This window comes from Leptonotus elevatus, chromosome 2 (genome assembly GCF_054856555.1).
Source record: "Leptonotus elevatus isolate MCC_2025b chromosome 2, RoL_Lele_1.0, whole genome shotgun sequence".
Taxonomy (NCBI): Eukaryota; Metazoa; Chordata; class Actinopteri; order Syngnathiformes; family Syngnathidae; genus Leptonotus; species Leptonotus elevatus.
The window spans coordinates 8788212-8805964 of record NC_141240.1 but is presented as its reverse complement, the minus strand read 5'-3'; the positions used below and the strand labels follow the sequence as shown (position 1 = coordinate 8805964).

The 17753-nt window shown below is 41.7% G+C and overlaps 1 protein-coding gene across 1 annotated transcript; it reads right to left on the bottom strand.

The window, feature by feature from the left end:
• Positions 1-537: 537 nt before the first annotated feature.
• LOC147178323 (uncharacterized) lies at positions 538-13645 on the bottom strand. The gene is made up of 9 exons (XM_086069527.1): positions 13423-13645; positions 12855-12936; positions 12647-12775; positions 9628-9688; positions 5440-5502; positions 4647-4692; positions 2578-2741; positions 2434-2504; positions 538-2363 (listed from the first exon to the last, which is right to left on the bottom strand). Exons 1-9 carry the CDS (start codon positions 13578-13580, stop codon positions 1353-1355), a joined length of 1785 nt encoding a protein of 594 aa, XP_085925653.1. The 5' UTR covers positions 13581-13645; the 3' UTR covers positions 538-1352.
• Between the last annotated feature and the right edge of the window lie 4108 nt (positions 13646-17753).

Below are 17753 nucleotides of genomic sequence, written 5' to 3'. Positions count from 1 at the left end.
ATCACATTCCCTAAAAATAAAAACCTGAATCAAATACTATTAATTTCATTTCAGGAGTATAAGTGAATGATTTATTTTACTACGGATGTTGCTCATTTTAGCAGAGGTGGCCAGTATCATCGGTGTTAATGGTCTAAGTCCCGTTTTGCCATCAATTTGAGTCATTTGCACTGACAACCAGATTTTTCAACATTTCCTGATTTCTTGATGTTCATCAACCAGTCAATGCTGCGGGGGAAATTGTTGGAAAGCGTACAGGCAGCTGGTGAGGAAAAAAAGGTTGCTTTATCTTCCACGTGCAAGCAAGCAGGGGCTTAAATTCAATGGGGAGTAAATCCAACGTTATGAGGCCAGGATTAAACCATCTGCATGATTTGGCATTTGCTCTCACATTCACTTGCCGGGCCAAAAATGAGGGGCTTAAAATATACACAGTGAGGCATGCATTTAGAATGTGAATTGAAGCGGTTATGTTCGGTGTAAGCACAAGACCGTTCACCTCATTTCAAGTATCAAAGGCGCAGTGAACAAAATGAGTCACTTTAACACCTTTATTTGGGTTCCCAATACACAAATTGAAGAGAATTGTCTGCTTTAGATTTGAAGAGACATCAAAGGCATTGACCAGCAACTGTAAATATGAACTGCAGTCCTATTTACACCATCTTGTAACAGACATTGTATTTTCGGACAATTACATGCATCACAACCCATGGAGGTTGGTGCGACTCGCAGTACAATCAAAAGGCCTCTTGCAATTTCAGTCGAAGACCAGAAATGCACTTTTCGCAGATGTCACATCGTCTTCAAGTGCGGATCTAAAAACGGGTCTGCCTGTGGAGCTCATGTGCTGCTTTTGGGCGATTGTAAGGGACAAAATAACTAAAACAACAACGAAAAACAGCAGACTGTGCCCCAGGGAGGTACCAAGGTTCTGGTGTCTTCATATCGGATGAGGCGATGAGTCTCCACGCAAGCAGGTAGTAAAACCCAAAGATTTGTTCTTATATTAAAAAAGTTCATGACCTGAGATTTTTAGTGGAACATTGGAATAAAACATAAATTAAACTGTGTAAACTGCTGTGATGGCTGCAAGCACTCGCTATGCGGCTTCCCTTTGCTTTAAAACTTCACACATGCACATTAAAATCATGAAAAGAAAATTTTAAATTGAACACGTCTTTGTTGCACACCGCTTGATGCATAATGCTGTTACATCAAACAGCTTCACAAAAATCATCAGCAGTGTGGGCGATGAGAAATCCATATAACTTAAGACAAATAAAATCTCTTGTTTTTTCTTTCAAAGTCTATTCAATGTGGTAAAAGTGTAGTGTGGACAACACTGGAGGTTATAAGTTCATTCCTTGGGCACTTAGTAAAGAGTCCAGCATGTCGAAAGTGTCTTTGTAGTCAGTGTGCTGGCCGTTAGCCGTCAGCAGGCCGTTGGTACCGTCGAGTCCGTGGTGCTCCATCACCCTGTGGCCGCTATCCGAGTAGTGGGCGGAGCTGATGGCCGCCTTGGAGCTCCTGCCGCTCTTGGACGAGTGGTGGTGGTGCTGATGGTGGCCTCCATCGGGGTGAGGCCTCTTTCGGGAGGAGCCTGAGCCACCGTCACCGCCGTGGCTACTGGGAGGTCGCTGCGACGCCGAGGCGGCGTCCAGCCGGCAATTGGCGCTGAGGGAATACGGGTGGGAGTGGCTGTGTTTAGAGTGGCGGTGACTGGCGTGCTCCTTGTGCTTGTCTTTTCCCTGATCGGAGCCGGCGTGGCGCTCCGACGAAACTTTGATCCTCATCTTGAGCTCCTCGCTGGTGGCCGAGCCGTTCTCGGCAAAAGAAGCAGGTGCTCGAGTCTTTTTGGAGCTGGATTTCTCGCGCCTGCCGTCGCCCGACTGGCCGCCCGGCAGCGTCTGACCGCGCTTCTTGTGATGGTGCGAGGAGGTGGCGGGAGGCGGCGTGTACACGTCTGTGCCGGCCTCCTCTTTGATGCCGTTCTGCAGAGCCAGCTCTGCCGCCTGTTTCTCTCGGTACTTTTCCAGAGTTAAGACTTTCTGCGGCCGCAAAAAAGGTGCGGCGTTTGCAGCGAGCTGCTGGCCTTTACTAGCAGAGCCGCCGGCAGTTTTGTGTTCGTGTTTCAACATGGTGAAATCCGAATGGGGGGGTTGCGAGAAAGGGTCACTGAGTGGCTGGTAGGAGGCATATGAGCCCGTCATGGCGCCGAGGGACATCTCTGCGGAGTCCAACGCTGAGGTGGAAGGGAAGAAGGAGCCGGCGACACCGGAGAGGCTGTCTAACGATGCCCCCTGGAACGCACCGTCGACAGCGGGACCTTCCGTCTTTGGCTTCTTAGCAGCTTGAATGGCCTGAAAGCAAACAACAATTCAACATGACGTGTGGAGCAAAAGACCCGGCGGTCGCGCCATGTCCGCATACCCTCCAGTTACGTATCCTCTTCAGCCTGCTGGGCGTCTTCTCCAGGATCTGAAGAAACTCGTGCGTGAGCTCTGCAAACACAGAGAGTGGCATGAGGGGCCGACTCCAGGACGCGCCAGTCCCAGGACGGAGCGGCCCCCTCACCGTCCAGCAGCTGCAGCGTCACCGTGCGGTCCACGTACTCCCACCAGTGCTTGCCGTCGGTCGACACGGGGATCTCCCAGTTGGACCACTTGCAGGCAAGGTGGATGCAGACGCAGGCGACCACGGTGGGCCGATACTGCAGGCAGAATGTGGTGAGGTGCAAACTGTCGGGAAAGACGACAACAGCGGGACAAAGACAAACAGGTCAGCTGAGCGCTTTTAAAGGAGCACACGTTCAGTCAAAGTTTCCACCAAGCAGAACACTTCAGTTTGACAAAGTCAGTACAGGCTTGCATCTACGCCAATCAACCAGAAGATTTACGTCTAGCTCCACGCTATACAAACACTCCAAACACATTTCATATCTTGACAATAGCGTGGAGGTGCAGGTTGAAAGTATTTACAACTTTTAATAATAGGGGGGTTAAAAAAAAAAGTAAGTACTGAAGTGAACTAAACTGTACTGTTTGATGGAAAATGGCTTTATTTGGAATACTAAGGTAATACTTCTAAAACACATACACAAGCCCTCATCTAAAACACTAACATATTTTGCTAAATGTCAGTCAGTACCTTTGTGCTTTAAAATTCTGAATTTAAAAAAGGGGGTGGAGCTCAACCAGCGTGTTCATTAAATGTCTAGACCACTACAGGGTCAAATGGAATGTAAGGCTGAGAAACAACAGAAATTAAGCTTTCTATGGGGACCCCTACACCCACAATCCCAAACTCCACTGCAAACGTCCTGTCAGCAAAGCACTGGGAACCTTCAAACTGGGAAACGGACCCAACGACTCACTGGGAAGTCAAAATGGGCCTCATTCACTAATAAAAGTGTAGAAATTAAGTGTAGGTATACGCAAAATCCCTGTCGGATTCATGACACGTCCGCACCGGCCAGTTTTGTTCTCACCATCAAGCGTGCTAGTGAATCAGAATGCAATCTGCATAAACCACGGTCCGAATGAATGAATAATTGTAATCCTAGTAAGCGTTCTAAACAATGCACAACATTTGTCAGTGCACGAGTTCCTGGTACACTGCTACCAGTTATCTGCTATCGCTATGACTGATGGGAGGCAAATTTCTGTTAAAACAAAAATACTACTTGATGGAAGCCTTGCTAAAAGCGTGGTTTTGTGCAAATTGTGCAAAAAAGAATTTGCGTCTTGCCTGTGTGCACGACCCTAAGTTAGTGGGGGCGCATTTCATGTGCGTGAATGTCATCATAAACAAAATAAGGACGCCTGCACATTGTGCTGAATACTCTTGCAAACAATGCCATACAAACACAAAGAGTCAGGGAATCACCTTTCATATTGTCATCGGGGTCTATTGTGCAGATAAACACCAGCATGGATCCTATCCTATCATGCATGAGGAACAGTGGAACCCTCACAATTAATTTGAGACAGTCCAGTGCCATGTGCATGAGCACAAGCCAAGCAAGAGTTTGGTTTTGTAAGGAAAAGGATTCACATATGACCTCATAGTGACGAGACGACATTTGATCCTTGAGTGTTTTCCTACATGGCCTAAAATGAAAACTAAGTCTCACAGGGCCGACTTCCTGCAACATCCATTTTGTGTGTGCACCATGAAACCAGTTTTGTCATCTTGGAGCTGCTTAAAAGAACCAAAGTGAGGACATGAATGACCTTCCGAGACATTCAAATCCCCTACTGGAAGCCACATTCAGTTTGCAGTATAGTTTGGTGGGTACGTATGAGTTCATTTGGGGTTGAAAAAAAAGAAGAAGAAAAAATAAAGACTACGTGCCTCAAAAAGGAGGCTATAGTACTTGTGAAAACTCTACTCAGGCTACCATCTGAGTGTTTTTGACCTGTGCACTGTGTACCAAACAACGGTGAGAGGTAAAGGACACCACTACGTTCCACGCTGTGCATTCAACCCCTCTGTGCCAAAGCCCTTGTACAATACAGCAGCCTGGCCGGTTCTGCATGCCCAGGGTCCAGTTGCACACAGGGTGATGGACACAGGAAGGCGTCCTGCAGGACATGAAGCTATAGTGTGTCATTAAAGTGCAATAATGGGAACAGGATAATAACCTGTTGGTAGCCATGAAATAGGAAGTCTGTGCCAAATCCTTGCTTGCTGCAAAAGGAAGGAGAAAGTTGGTTTTAGAAGCCAGTTAATGGGTTGCTACAACACAGTCAAGCTCTTTGGGGTGTCACGGTTTCACTTTCATTGCCTCTGCTGCGACTGCTCTGCTTGTGTGCTTCATTTAGTTGAGTGTGAACGCTGTCACCCAAATGCAAACAAGTGGGCCAGAAACGCATAAATGGAGGTCTTGGTCCACTTGTCAGCAAACTCGAGTACCGTAACGTTCACTTGAGCTCAAAAGTGAACCCAACACAAAGGACAGGGGGCCCGCCAGCCAGTCACATTTAACAGGGAAAAAAATGTGAGCCCCGTGCTTACAATTTAAACATTTTGCAGGAACCTTTCATATCATTTAGCCTATTAAATACAAAATGAATTCAAACCAACAGATTGTATTTTCGTTTGGAAAACTTCAATCAGGTCTTGCATTCATGAGTACATTTATGAGAAGATCAAGCAAACCAGACCAAATGTGCCCATCAAACTGTTTTACTTTGGTGCAGGCCAGAGCGTCGGACTACCACTGTTAGTAAGCCTGAAAATATTGATCCAATGCAGCTGTGTCTTCCTACCAAAAGGTGTGCAAAAGGAGCTTTGAATCTAGAGAACCTGTGACACCCCTGATATGTTTTAACTCACAATTCATGCAATTGTAGAAGACAAACGTGGTTCCCAAATTGCACCTGCGCTAAGAAAAATATCACCTTTACAACACTCATTCGTTAAAAATGTTTTTACCTCGTACTAGCTGGGAGCACCTCACAACATCAGTGTGTGGATGATCTATCGTTATTTCAAAACCTGAAAACGACAGTGAAGGGAGAGACATTAAAACATGAAAGTTGGATTTGTTGCAGAGAAAACACACACACAACATCCACATAGAATTTTAAGCGAGCGAGACAAAGCCGCCAGCCGTGCACTGCCAACTGCCAAGCCATTGAAATACAGTATGAAGTGTTCCCTCACTTTTCGCGGGTGATACTTTCCACGCCCTTCCACCATAGGGGAATTTCCGCAAAGTAGAGGTCATAAAAATAAATACTGAGCTATAACTAACCTACATCACACAGTTCCCATCCTTCTAAACACATATGTGACTCAGATCAGATTTTTTTTTGCCCAAATGCACCCTGTATCTGACTTTTTAGGCTTGCAGGAGTACAGCTAAAGTGTTAATCTACTAATTAGAAGGCATTTCAGTCATAAATAGTCAAACAAAAAGCTTATTGTAGTTATTTTGGGGGAAAAAGTTCCATATTGCATCTCTAAGCTTGATTTATGCTTGACGCATCCGCGAGGTCCCCACGGCTCGGGAGACGTACGTGAATCAGCAAAGTTGTTTCGAGTAACAGTTGTGAGTTTATATTTGACTTTAATTTAATCCCACTTGAAACATGAAGTATAAAGATGACATTTGTGGTGGTGATATTAGTAACTTAGACACGCAGACGGGTCATTTATTACACGCGGCAATGACGCGACGTCATCGTTAGGGAGGGGGGGGGGGGGAAGGAGAGGTCTCCCTGAGATGAGGCGCTCGAACAGGCCTGATTTTTACAAAATATTTCTACCTCCTCCTGCATCACTCCTCTGTAGATATGAGATGGTAAAAATATGAGCCCCGTCGAATCACTTCTAAATGTCCATGGCCCTGACATGCTGGACCATACGCATTAAGATCTGCGATGTGAACGTAGTCTTAGTAAACTTAATAATAAGAATAGCTGTACTGTACAGTATTTCTAGTTGTGTTGCCTTAAGGTTTTTGGCTTAAAACAATAAGCTTAAAAATACTTATTTAGCATTAAAAAAGGTTTACTAATTGTTTGGACGGATAATTACAAATTTTATTTATGTTTAAAGGAAAAGTATTATTGCTAAAAGCACTTCCGGATTCCGATGGCATATTTCCGGTTTCAGTTAATGTACTTTTGGACCGTTTCTCAATAACAAGAACACAGAGTACGTTGTTGTGAGGCAAGGAGTCGGGTCTTGGTAAGCCTGGCCCCAAGAATGTACTTGCCATGCACGTGTATCTCGCTGGCGTATTTCGGCAATTCATCACAGTTTAATCATGTGACTAGCTTTCAATGAATTTGTACTAAGTTGATGTTTCAAAATGTTTGTACAACATACATTGGTTAAAAACCTTACTTAAGTCCTTGTGATTTGGTGAGCCGTCATCAGTGGCGCCCCAAGTACTGTTCCAATCGGAAGTTTGCATAAGCAAAGACCACACGGAATTTCCGGATGTCGTTCTTTTTTGCTATCTTAAACCAATGATCCATCGGTTGGCGCTTGGTGAAGGCTTGGCTGAGAAAATATCCCAAGATGCATTTCGTACTTCAAGGAACAAATGGTAGCGGAGGGGCATCACATTTGTTCTTCTTCTTTCATTTCCGGCAGACTAGGCACGGCATGTGCATTGCTGCCCCTCACCAGCATCACGTTTCTAAGTACAGTATTCCTCCCCTTTTATGAGCGTAAATAATACATATTTCACGTGTAAAGTACAACTTAATTAAATCTAGTCCTTTATTACACAAGTTAGTTTAACAACTGCAATTTACAATATTATATATAAATATGTTAATATATATTAAATATGATTTACTATATATTCAAATCTTTTTTTTTTATAGATGTACCACAATTTCAGGAGAATCAGATCAAAACCTGCAACTCACATCGGTTTTTCCAGAACTTTTCCCCCTCAATTTGATCCGAAATTGGATAAATCCCATGTATAATTTCAGATGATACTTCTTTAATATATTACTCATAATTATATATATCTAGTCACGTGGTACACAGTTATGGTAATGCATCAGAACCAGGAAGCATACCATCCGGGTATTCCGTCCGTTTTTTTTTTTACCCTAATGGCTTTTTGCGTACTTGCAATTGGAACAATACTGTACTACTTGGGCCGCAACTGATGACGTTTCAAAAAATCACAAGGACGTAAGTACGGACAAGAATGCATATTGAGAAACGGCCCTGGTTTGCGTTTGCATAGAAACAAGATGTCCGCCTTCACCGAGCACTATGGAAATGCTATCCATTGGCATCCACGTTGAATTGTCAGGCAAGAATGCCATGGGATGAGACACAAATCCCACGAAATGTCTCACGAGCTTGCTAGCTATACTGGTTATTACAAAAGGGGAATTTTTTTAAGCGAGTTCAATGAAAAAACGCATAGAGTTTATGAGTGAAAAATGGGCCATCAGGGCTAGAGTTTCCCTTTAGCCATATTTATATTTTCAGATATACCTGAGTATAAAATAGCCAAGCTTGTGGTACAAAGAGAATGAGTGAGCTGCATCATCAATAGACAGTTGTGCTTGAAAGTTACAGTCCAGTATAATAGTGGAATATCTTCTGAAAAAAATGTGTTAACTAAAACATTTTATTTTTATGGAGAACTTGTTTTACCGGAAAGACCGAATGATTAAAAAACAATAAACAATGGGCATAAAAATAGAAAACTTAAAACGTCCTCTGTCACTGGTATTAGCACCCTTTCCTGTAAATCAGTATAGAAACACATTGTGACTCACCTTTGATAAATCACAAATGAGAACTCCCTGTTCTAAATTGTCTGTTCTCAATTGACATGAATTAACCAATAAATGATGACTTTGATGTTTTACAAAGCCACCTGTTATCCCCTTTTCTTTTGTAACAATCATCAAAACCAAGGATATCAGAAGTCATCCAAAGATTTTGGTAGCCCTGTTTCAGCAGTGCGTAATGTTGTTAATAGGTTTGACGAGCACTGTCAAGAACCTCCATGGACGTGGGGGGAACAAGAGAAATTGATAACAGAAGTCTTCAACGGTTGGTGCGAATGGTGGAAAAAACACCACGTTAAACATCCATAGACCTGAAAGCCAACCTGGAACGGTCTGGGATCATGGTTTCAAGAAGCACCATACGCCACACACTGAACCAAAAATAGGGCTTCATGGGCGAAGACCATTCTTGAGACAGACATAAAAAAAGAATGGCTAACCTTTGCCAAGGAGTACCTGGACAAACCACAATTCTTTTGGGAAAATCTTCTGTAGACTGATGAAACAACAATACAGCTTTTCGGCAATGCACGCCAACAGTTTTATTACAGACAGCGCAATAAAGTTTCCAAGGAAAAGAACACCCTCCTTCCGTCACAAATTTTTATTTTATATTTTTTAACTTTTACGTTTTCAGAGAAATCTCTACTATGCCCAGTGCAGTCAAAGCATTAATACTGTAGCGTTTGTGGAATGATTAAGCCAAGCAGTGAACTAACAACAACTCTTTAATGCTACAGTTACTGTCGGCCGTAACTGAGCAACAACGCAACACGCTAATTAATGTGTGTAGCTTATAGAGCTGTCAAACTATTATGTTTTTTTAATCAGATTAATCACATTTTAGAATTTTGATTAATCACGATTACTCGCCTAACAAAAAAAGCCTTTTTTTAATCAACATTTTCCCCCCGCCAAATTTGAAGAGCAGTGGGTTATGTGTTAATTATTTTGACATTTAATGTTATGAGGATGTCGTCAACATTTTTGATCCACTGCACATGCTCATCCTGCTCTTTTTCTAATCAGTTAATTACTTGCATAATTTTAAATGGGAAAAAAATGACCCCAATATTTTTACACGAACAAATATTCTAAATGTGATACGCAAACATGTATTAAATGCTTTACTTTAATGCATGTAATTATGTTTATTGCTCAAATACAACCTGTGCTACCTTAAACGTAGCCATCCGCTGTCACGCTAAAGGATAATCTATGGTCAAAATTAAAAGCGCAATTAATCTGCGTTCATTCATGATTAATGCAATATTTTTTTGTGATTAATTTATCAGTTAACGCAAATGTGAATGCGTGAAAAGCAGTGATGGCGTTTTGAGCTCACCCAGGGTTTGCAGGACGATGGTTTCCAGTCCTCCGAGCTCTTGTGACAGCTGATGGAATGCCTGGAAAACAGTAAGTCATCAGACCACACATCATAAATTCCCCTCAACTATTAACTGTCTATATGTTGTGGGAAATTGTGGATATTGATTCTCTGATGGGAATAACTCCTCAACAGTGCAAAACTATTACAGAGAACATGTTTCAAAACAGCCACATGCTTTAATAACTTATTAAAACACTTTTTAAAGTATTCCTTAGCGCCTGGGAGAAAATAGATAATGTTACTTTGAGGAAATGAAAAACTCACTGGCACAGTTCTGCATTCTTTATGCTCTGTGAGAACAACGACTATTAGTAGAAATAAGTTGGGGATCTTCTCTGCCTTTTAATCTATTTCACTGCAGGTCTTCTAGTAGACCTCAGTGCTGGTCAGCTTGTTACTGGGACTATGTGAAGGCACAACTCGGTATTCAGTATACAGATAAATTGTCAGACCTCAAGATTTTCAGATGAAAAAATATGGATATATCCTTTTTAAATAAAAACATTATTTTAAAAAATGTGTGAGAAATCATTCATCATTCTCCACTCTGTGGAATGGGTTTCAGACCGCAGGCACATTCTGTAAAAACGGTATTGTACATCATGATTTGCCTTTTTGTTTTTGGGCAAAACTAAACATAAAGCAACAAATAACACTACTCCAGGAACAGTGATCTCATTATTTTTGCCAGGGCTTGTACATACGTACCCACACTTGCTGCTTACAACTCTTCTAAAGTTATGCCATGTGTTTATTTTACCATTTACAGTGCATGCCGTGGCATACCTATTTATAACGCTTAATGCTGATGTGTGTGTGTGTGTGTGTGTGTGCATAAATGAGAGAGACAGACAGAGAAAGAGAGCGAGCGAGCTTGTATTTTCTAGTGATGACAGCGCATGATTTAGCTAAGAGGTGGATTGGTGCATACTTGTTGACATACTAATACATAAGGATGCCACTGTATTTACGATATCACAATATCGCAGTATTAAAAGTGCCTTGATATTGTCATGGTCTTGTCTCACAGCTCGCGCTATAAGAGTAATGAGCCTTTGTGCCAAAATATACTTCTGGGTCAATTATACATAGGCGTGTCGCTTAGCTGGGCTGATAGCGCCCTTGCCACGTTCCTTCTTACAGTATACTTGTGATTGGTTTCATATCCCATGTGTCCAGGATACAAGAAATACACTAGTGATTGGCCCATGTAATCAAAATGCTGTGTTTGAAGGAGGAAATACTGTAATGTAGTTATAATGTAATGTATGTTTTGTAGCCATTAGGGGGGGGGGGGGGGGGGTCTGGTGAGCTAATAAAACGCTGGGGAAAGCCTGACTTGGTCATGTGAATTGCAGGACACATTTGATCTCCGGCACTTTGGACACACCTTGCGGCCCCGAATGTCTCCTGGGGGTCGCGTGCTTCGCAATCGCTCGCGCCAGCCTTTGTAGCCCTGACGCACCCCCCGTCGGGCCAGTAACGACTGCTGATGCACCTCCACTTAGCACAGCCTCTGTCCCGGCTCGCAGCGGAATGGAATTGTCTCGCACCGTGAGATAAATGCCAGCAAAATGTCACTCCCCTCAATCTTTCAATAATGTTTCACGATTTGTGTACTGGAGTGAAAAGACAAAAGGCTGAAAATCACATCCACACAAGAGCTGGCACAAAAATGCCTGTCGTTCCATCAAGCTGCAACGTTTCAATTTCAGTTGTACGACACATATTTGTCTATACGGGAACCACAAAAACAAGACAACATCTTCCCTCGCATTACAGGGTGATTGGTTGACAAAAAAAAGAGGAGCTATATAAAACACACCCATCTATTTGCAAGTTTACTCATCAAGTGACAACCTATACAACGGCCAGGCACGATGATTACGTTTTCAGGCAACGAACAGTATGACAATTGTGTTCATTTCCCAAACGACTGTTACAACAACATTAATGTTCATTGTTACAAAGACAGAAATTAGCCAAAGCCGTGCTCACCCAATGGGCAGCGGGTGGGCAACGTTCAGGTGATGATAGTTGTAGTGGGCCTGTTGTTACTAGTGGACATGTGTTTTGGAACACTTTGGAGTATTTTAATTTCAAACGTGACAACAGCGCAACAGTGACTTGTAAAATCAGTAAATTTAACATTTAGTGTATTTTTTTTCAAACAAACTTTAGCGATTGCTTCCTCAAATGTAAGGCAAGGAGCTACGATAATCCAGACATTACTTCCCATATTTAGGTCACTGACTGATAATATTTTCTACCAAATTGGCACTGCCTCGGCACTGATGACTTCTTCTGTTTCATTCTTACTACAAAAATGCAATAGTAATCAGAATCATAATAAAAGAATGTTTGGGCAGTGTCCTACATTAAGCCTTTTTGGGTGGTGGCCACCGGCACTGGCCCTGCATAGTCAGGATATAAAAAAACGCAAAAAAGTGCTAATTCAATCGTATTTATTTATGAAATGTGACATTTCGACACAGTCCGGGTTGCTTAACACTGTCGTGCTGTGGCCGTAGGCCATCTTATACGTAGAACCCTAAACGTTGTGTGCATCTTGCTGTTCCACAAGAAGTGCGACAGTTTGTAGACATCATTCTCCATCTTGCACACATACCACTCAGTTTTGACACAGAGCTGGGGAGTAACTGTAGCTGTATTTTCTAAAATACCAATACATGGTATCATGATGACATGGTGGAGTGGAGTTAGCAGTAAATAGTGCAACCCTAGCATACAAGACGATAAAAAAATATATATATTATCCAGGGTGCCAAAGGTCACCTGCAATGTAGCAGAGGGTCACTGAATTGTTTTTTTATGGTAATCTCAGCAGATATGTTTTTCAATCACAGTTTGATTCTAAGCAAGATAACACCTTTAACCTTTTCCTCAAGAAGACAAGACCAACCAAGCGCACCAGAACGCAGCACGCTAAGTGCGAACCAGATGTCATACTCACATTGCTTTTAGTGTCCAGGGCAGGCTCTTGGGGGTTTATACAGGCATGAGCTATTTTAATGACATGCTCCAGTTTCCGGGGCTGCTCCTCAACTTTAGCTGCCAGGAACAATGTTGTTTGGGAGACAATCTATGACGACAAATGTCAGTCTGTTAATGTCATTATTGTACCGCATCATATGTTAACAAAATCAGTATTCCGTACTTACATTTCTGTGGAACTTGGTGAATGAATGAATCATATAAAATCTGTGCATGTACACTATTGCGGTGTTGATGATTAGTTGAGAGCTGGGCGCACAGTCAAGGGGGACAAAACGTGATGACGTTACGAAACCGGTTTACAAAGAAACACATTACGTGCTGTACATTGATTTCAGTGGTTGGCAGGTGCAGACGTAAAAAAACACACACACCTTCCAATTCAAATATTTCAAACATGAAGTTTTCACTTCACTCCACGGGAAGATTTAACTGCTAGTGATCAGATACTGCGGCGGTTACCTCATTGTGTACGCTAACAATGAAAGGCCCAAAACAAAAGCTAAGCTAACGTTAAGGCCCGGACGTCACCAGCAAGTTGCGTGTAGGTTCGGTGAGAGACCACTTTGTGTATTTAACTTGCACGTTTGCTAAAGGTTAAATGAAAATGTAGATTGCGCCATTTATATGTATATCGCAAGTACGAATAATATATGCAACGCTAACTGTTTTATGAGCAAATGCTAACATAGCTAGCCCGTTATCAGTTGAGCTAGCCTGTGGCTCAAAGGATACACGTTGAGCCTCTGGCCGATGTCTTGGATTAGGTTGGCGGCTTGTTGTCGGTAAGAAAGTTCCCTGTCAGCCTCGATCCCGCAGCGTCGAGACGGCGTGTTTTCAAGCTGTTCCCGGGTGAAGAGCCATTTCGTTGAGGGTCCCCGGTGCACCGCCATTACGCTCCCACAGCCAAGCCCGACCGGGTAGCATCGGGAGGGAGCGAGGTGACTGGAGCGCCGGAAGAACGTCAACAAAGGCCCGAGTGGCTGGCAAACCGGTTAGCTGGCAAAAGCTCAGCGCCCCCTGGCGGCTGGTAGTGCAAACGGATATTTTAAATTGGAAGGAAAAGGACTCTTCTCGATGTTTGACTTTTTCTTCTCCACTTGTTTGTGTACTATCGATTAACCCTCATGCCTTATTCAATTTTACTACTTCAGCTTGTTCGTGGCCATTTTTTGTCCCTGTGTAGACATTGTTTACTGTTTTTTAGATTAGTTATGGTGTTTGCTACTTACCTGAATATAGTGCATAATGTGTTTAACTAACATCCGTTCTTTTCATTTATATAAAACACGTTTAAAAAAAATAAAAATTCCGGTTAGTTTGCACGAGGCGTATTTTACAGCTCAGTACATCATCATGTACAGTACAGTACTACATTTTTGTACCGTCCAGATATTGCAAGTATCGTCTTTCAGCAGCCAGCAGAGGGAGCTTCCACTTCCTAAATTAAAATGGAATTCTTCTCCATGGTTAGCAGAGCCAGTTGCGTCAATTGACACGAAATTGCACCCTTGTCCAAAAATAGGGAGACCGGGGCTAGTTCACAGGTAAGTTGTCACATTGCCATTTTCTTCACCACCAGAGGGCGCAAGGAAAAAGTGGAATACTAGGTGTCTTCGTATAAAATGGTCAGGGCTTGTGTAAGAGAATAGCACATTATGAGCTGACATGAATGCCAGTTATCTGTTTTGCACAACCCAAAGTAATTTTTTTCAACTTCATATATTTTGAAACAGGTGTCATACATAAACAAATTCTAGTAGCAAATCATGTGAACTTGTTAGAGGAGAGATTCAGACATCTTGTCATTCCTCAGTCACTGCTCTGTTTTAAACTAACTTAAAACTAGAGCAAGAATTAGCCACCACGGTAGTTTAGGGCAACTTGTCTCAGTCATTCTGGGGTTTGTTGTCACATATGCAAAGAATGGGCAGATGAAAAAGGCACCTCTGGCAACTCAGTTTACGTATGTCAGAATTGTTCTTCAGATGATTAAATTAGTTTCAGAGTTTTAGTCTTCAGAGGAAATTAGTTTGCCAGGTTTTGTTTCATTGTTTAAAATTGATTTTCCAGTTGTTGGAACTACAATATGCCCACTTGTCGGGACTGGTTTAAGTTTCATGGTGAACCATCCATTTATGAACCAAAATGCTTTATTTATTTATTTATTCATTTATTTATTAAATTAAATTTAATATCAAATTTCCAGTTTAAGGGAAGCAAAACAGTAGGGATGTGAATTGCCTCGTACCTGGCGATTCGTATCACAATTCATAGGTCACGATTCGATTCGATACCGATTAATCCTGATACAAATCTATAAATTGGTTATTGGGATTTTTTTTTTTTACTCAAATTTGGAAAATACTAATCAGTAAACTTGTACATGTACACTGTAAGATTTGTATGAAAATGTATTTATTTATCTGAAAATTCAGGCTTAAAACTGAGCCACTGCATTTAGCAAACAGGTTGCAGTCTGTTTCATGTTTGAACAGCACTAAAATAAAATATTAAGGCTTAATGTTCCATTAATATAACATTCTTCCATGCTTAAAGTGTGAATCCTAACCCTAAGTAAGACGTTTTATTGAATATTCCCATAAAAAAATGGATGTTTAAAAATCGATTCGGCCGCATATCGAATCGATTCGAGAATTGCGTGTTGTAATATCGCGATATATTGCCGAATCAATTTTTTCTAACACCCCTACAAAACAGGCATTTGAGGCTGAGAGCTATGACCTACATGCCAGCTGTATGTTCATAAGGACTTTATCATCTATTTCATAATGTTTTGTGTTAAAGTTTGCTCAATGACTATATGGTAAATTTTCAAGATCAATGATAAACAATTTCCCTCGTTGTAAAAACAATTAACAAACAACAACAAAAACAGGAGAATAAGGACATTTTTGTCCTTGTTTTATTAGTTGCAAAGTCCATTTTACCCCATATGGTGTGACAACTTACCCATTGGTGGGGCAACATGTTCACATGTTCACTCCCTCCATTTGATGGCTTATAACTCTGCACTGACACAAAGTATGAAAATGACACGAATACAAAAAAATATACCTAAGAATTTGGTCTTTCATCTGATATACATTTAATTTATATGTGATGTATTGATTCCAAGAAATATATAAAAGTATAAAAAGTGATACAACTAGCCCCGGTCTCTCTAAGTTATGTCATCTGGTAGAAAACACACACACACACGCAAATGCACACACACACGCACCCCCCCCCCCCACACACACACACAGGTTTGTTTTACTATCTTTGTAGGGCCATCTCATTAACATAATGCATTTCCTAGCCCTTTCCCCTAACCCCAACCATCAAAAATGATTGCCTACCCCCATTCCTAACCTCAACCATAACCCAATTCAAACCTAAACTCTAAAACCAAGTCTTGACCCTCAAAAAGAGGTCTAAACTTGTGGGACCAAGCAAAATGGCCCCACATGGACGGGTGGGCCCCACAACTCTGTGAAATCCCAGAATGTTGGCCCCACTATGTAACAAAAACAAGACCCCACCCCCCTACACACACACACACACACGCATGCACACACGCACGCGCGCGCGCACACACACACACACACACACAATCATTTTCAAATGTTAAATCTAAAATTAAAACCGTTTTGATATGATTCCATCCAGTGAGTAAATTATACAGAATTTTACAATAAATAAATAAATGTCATGGTTTTCAATGAACCAGAAGTGGTCACGATATAGCCAAATGTATAATTTGGTGTAAATATTTTGATATGCTGTAAAGAGCTGAAGTTACAAAATCTGACAAAAAATGGGTAGCCTCATTGCCTTTCTATTACCGCAAAAATAATGAATTCATATATTAATAATTGGTCATTTGTTTAGAAGTTTGCAGTATTAATATTATTTATGGCTTGTTTTAAAACTCACTGATTATTTTAAATGAATTATTTAAGTGCAATTAAATTGAGTTCCCTTCAATTATCTTTGTGCTTTTCCTCTCACAAAATCATTGAAAACTGTAAACTGTCGCTAGACTTACAATGAAAACTGTCTTTGGATGAGTCTGACCTGCAAGGCTGCAGGGCTTAGATTTGTACTGTTATTTCATTTGGTTTGAATGGTTTTGACATTTTTGGGCGTGTGACAAAGTGGGGACGTGACGTTGGGCTTCGCGCCCCCACGAGGTCATGTCACTATGGCAACTGGTGACCGGCCGCCGGGTGGCTCACGCGGACTTGGTCAGCCCGTGTCATTAGTGGCCATGTGATGTTTTATCACCACAGTGCCACTTGTGCACCATGGAAGCGTTCATTTGTGTTTGCTGGGACAAAACACTTTTGTGAAGTTTTTGTAAGAGTTATGTTGGCCTCTATTAATTTAAGAGATTTGTGACATGATTAGACAATTTTTGGTCAGTGCATTAATAAATTCATGTTTTATCTGTGAGGTCACATGAAATTAAACATTTGATCCGGATCTGTTAGACTTTTGTGTGTTTATAACGCTACAACAGAAATGCACCCCATACTGCATGGGAGGTGTTTCTAATACAGTAGGCTACTAAGTAAATAAACAAATAAATAAATACCAGCACCAGGGCGACACGTGGCTGAGTGGTTGGGAGTTTGAATCCAGGTTCCAGCCTTCCTATGTAGAGTTCTCCCTGCGCTTGGATTTCTGTGAGTACTCTGGTTTTTAGGTAGGCTATGGAGTTAATGTGAATGATTGCTTGTCGATATGTGCCCTGCGACTGGTCGGCAACCAGTCCAGGTGTATCCCGCCTCTTGCCCAAAATCAGCTGCAGGCTGTTATTTTAGTATTATTTATTATTTAATATTACATTATTGGCTGTTATAGGCTGTCGAGTATATGGGGCCCACAGAGCATTTGATATTGGTATTGATATTCAAATTAGCGAGGAAGAAGAAAAAAAGAAGACGAAGAAGGAAAGAGAGAGTATGCGCACAGCGAAAAACAATACGCCGAATAAGAGCATATTCGGATTATTGCACGGCCTTACAAAGCCCGATTATTGCCATTATTCTGGTTTTAAA

Bases quoted from the DNA above. Each gene is read 5' to 3' on its own strand.
- LOC147178323 (XM_086069527.1), bottom strand. From the start codon at position 13,580: ATGGCGGTGCACCGGGGACCCTCAACGAAATGGCTCTTCACCCGGGAA. The intron at 12,776-12,854 runs GTAAGTACGGAA...TTGTCGTCATAG, and splicing joins TCACCAAGTTCCACAGAAAT to ATTGTCTCCCAAACAACATT. The intron at 2,742-4,646 runs GTTATTATCCTG...CTTTCCCGACAG, and splicing joins TATTTCATGGCTACCAACAG to TTTGCACCTCACCACATTCT.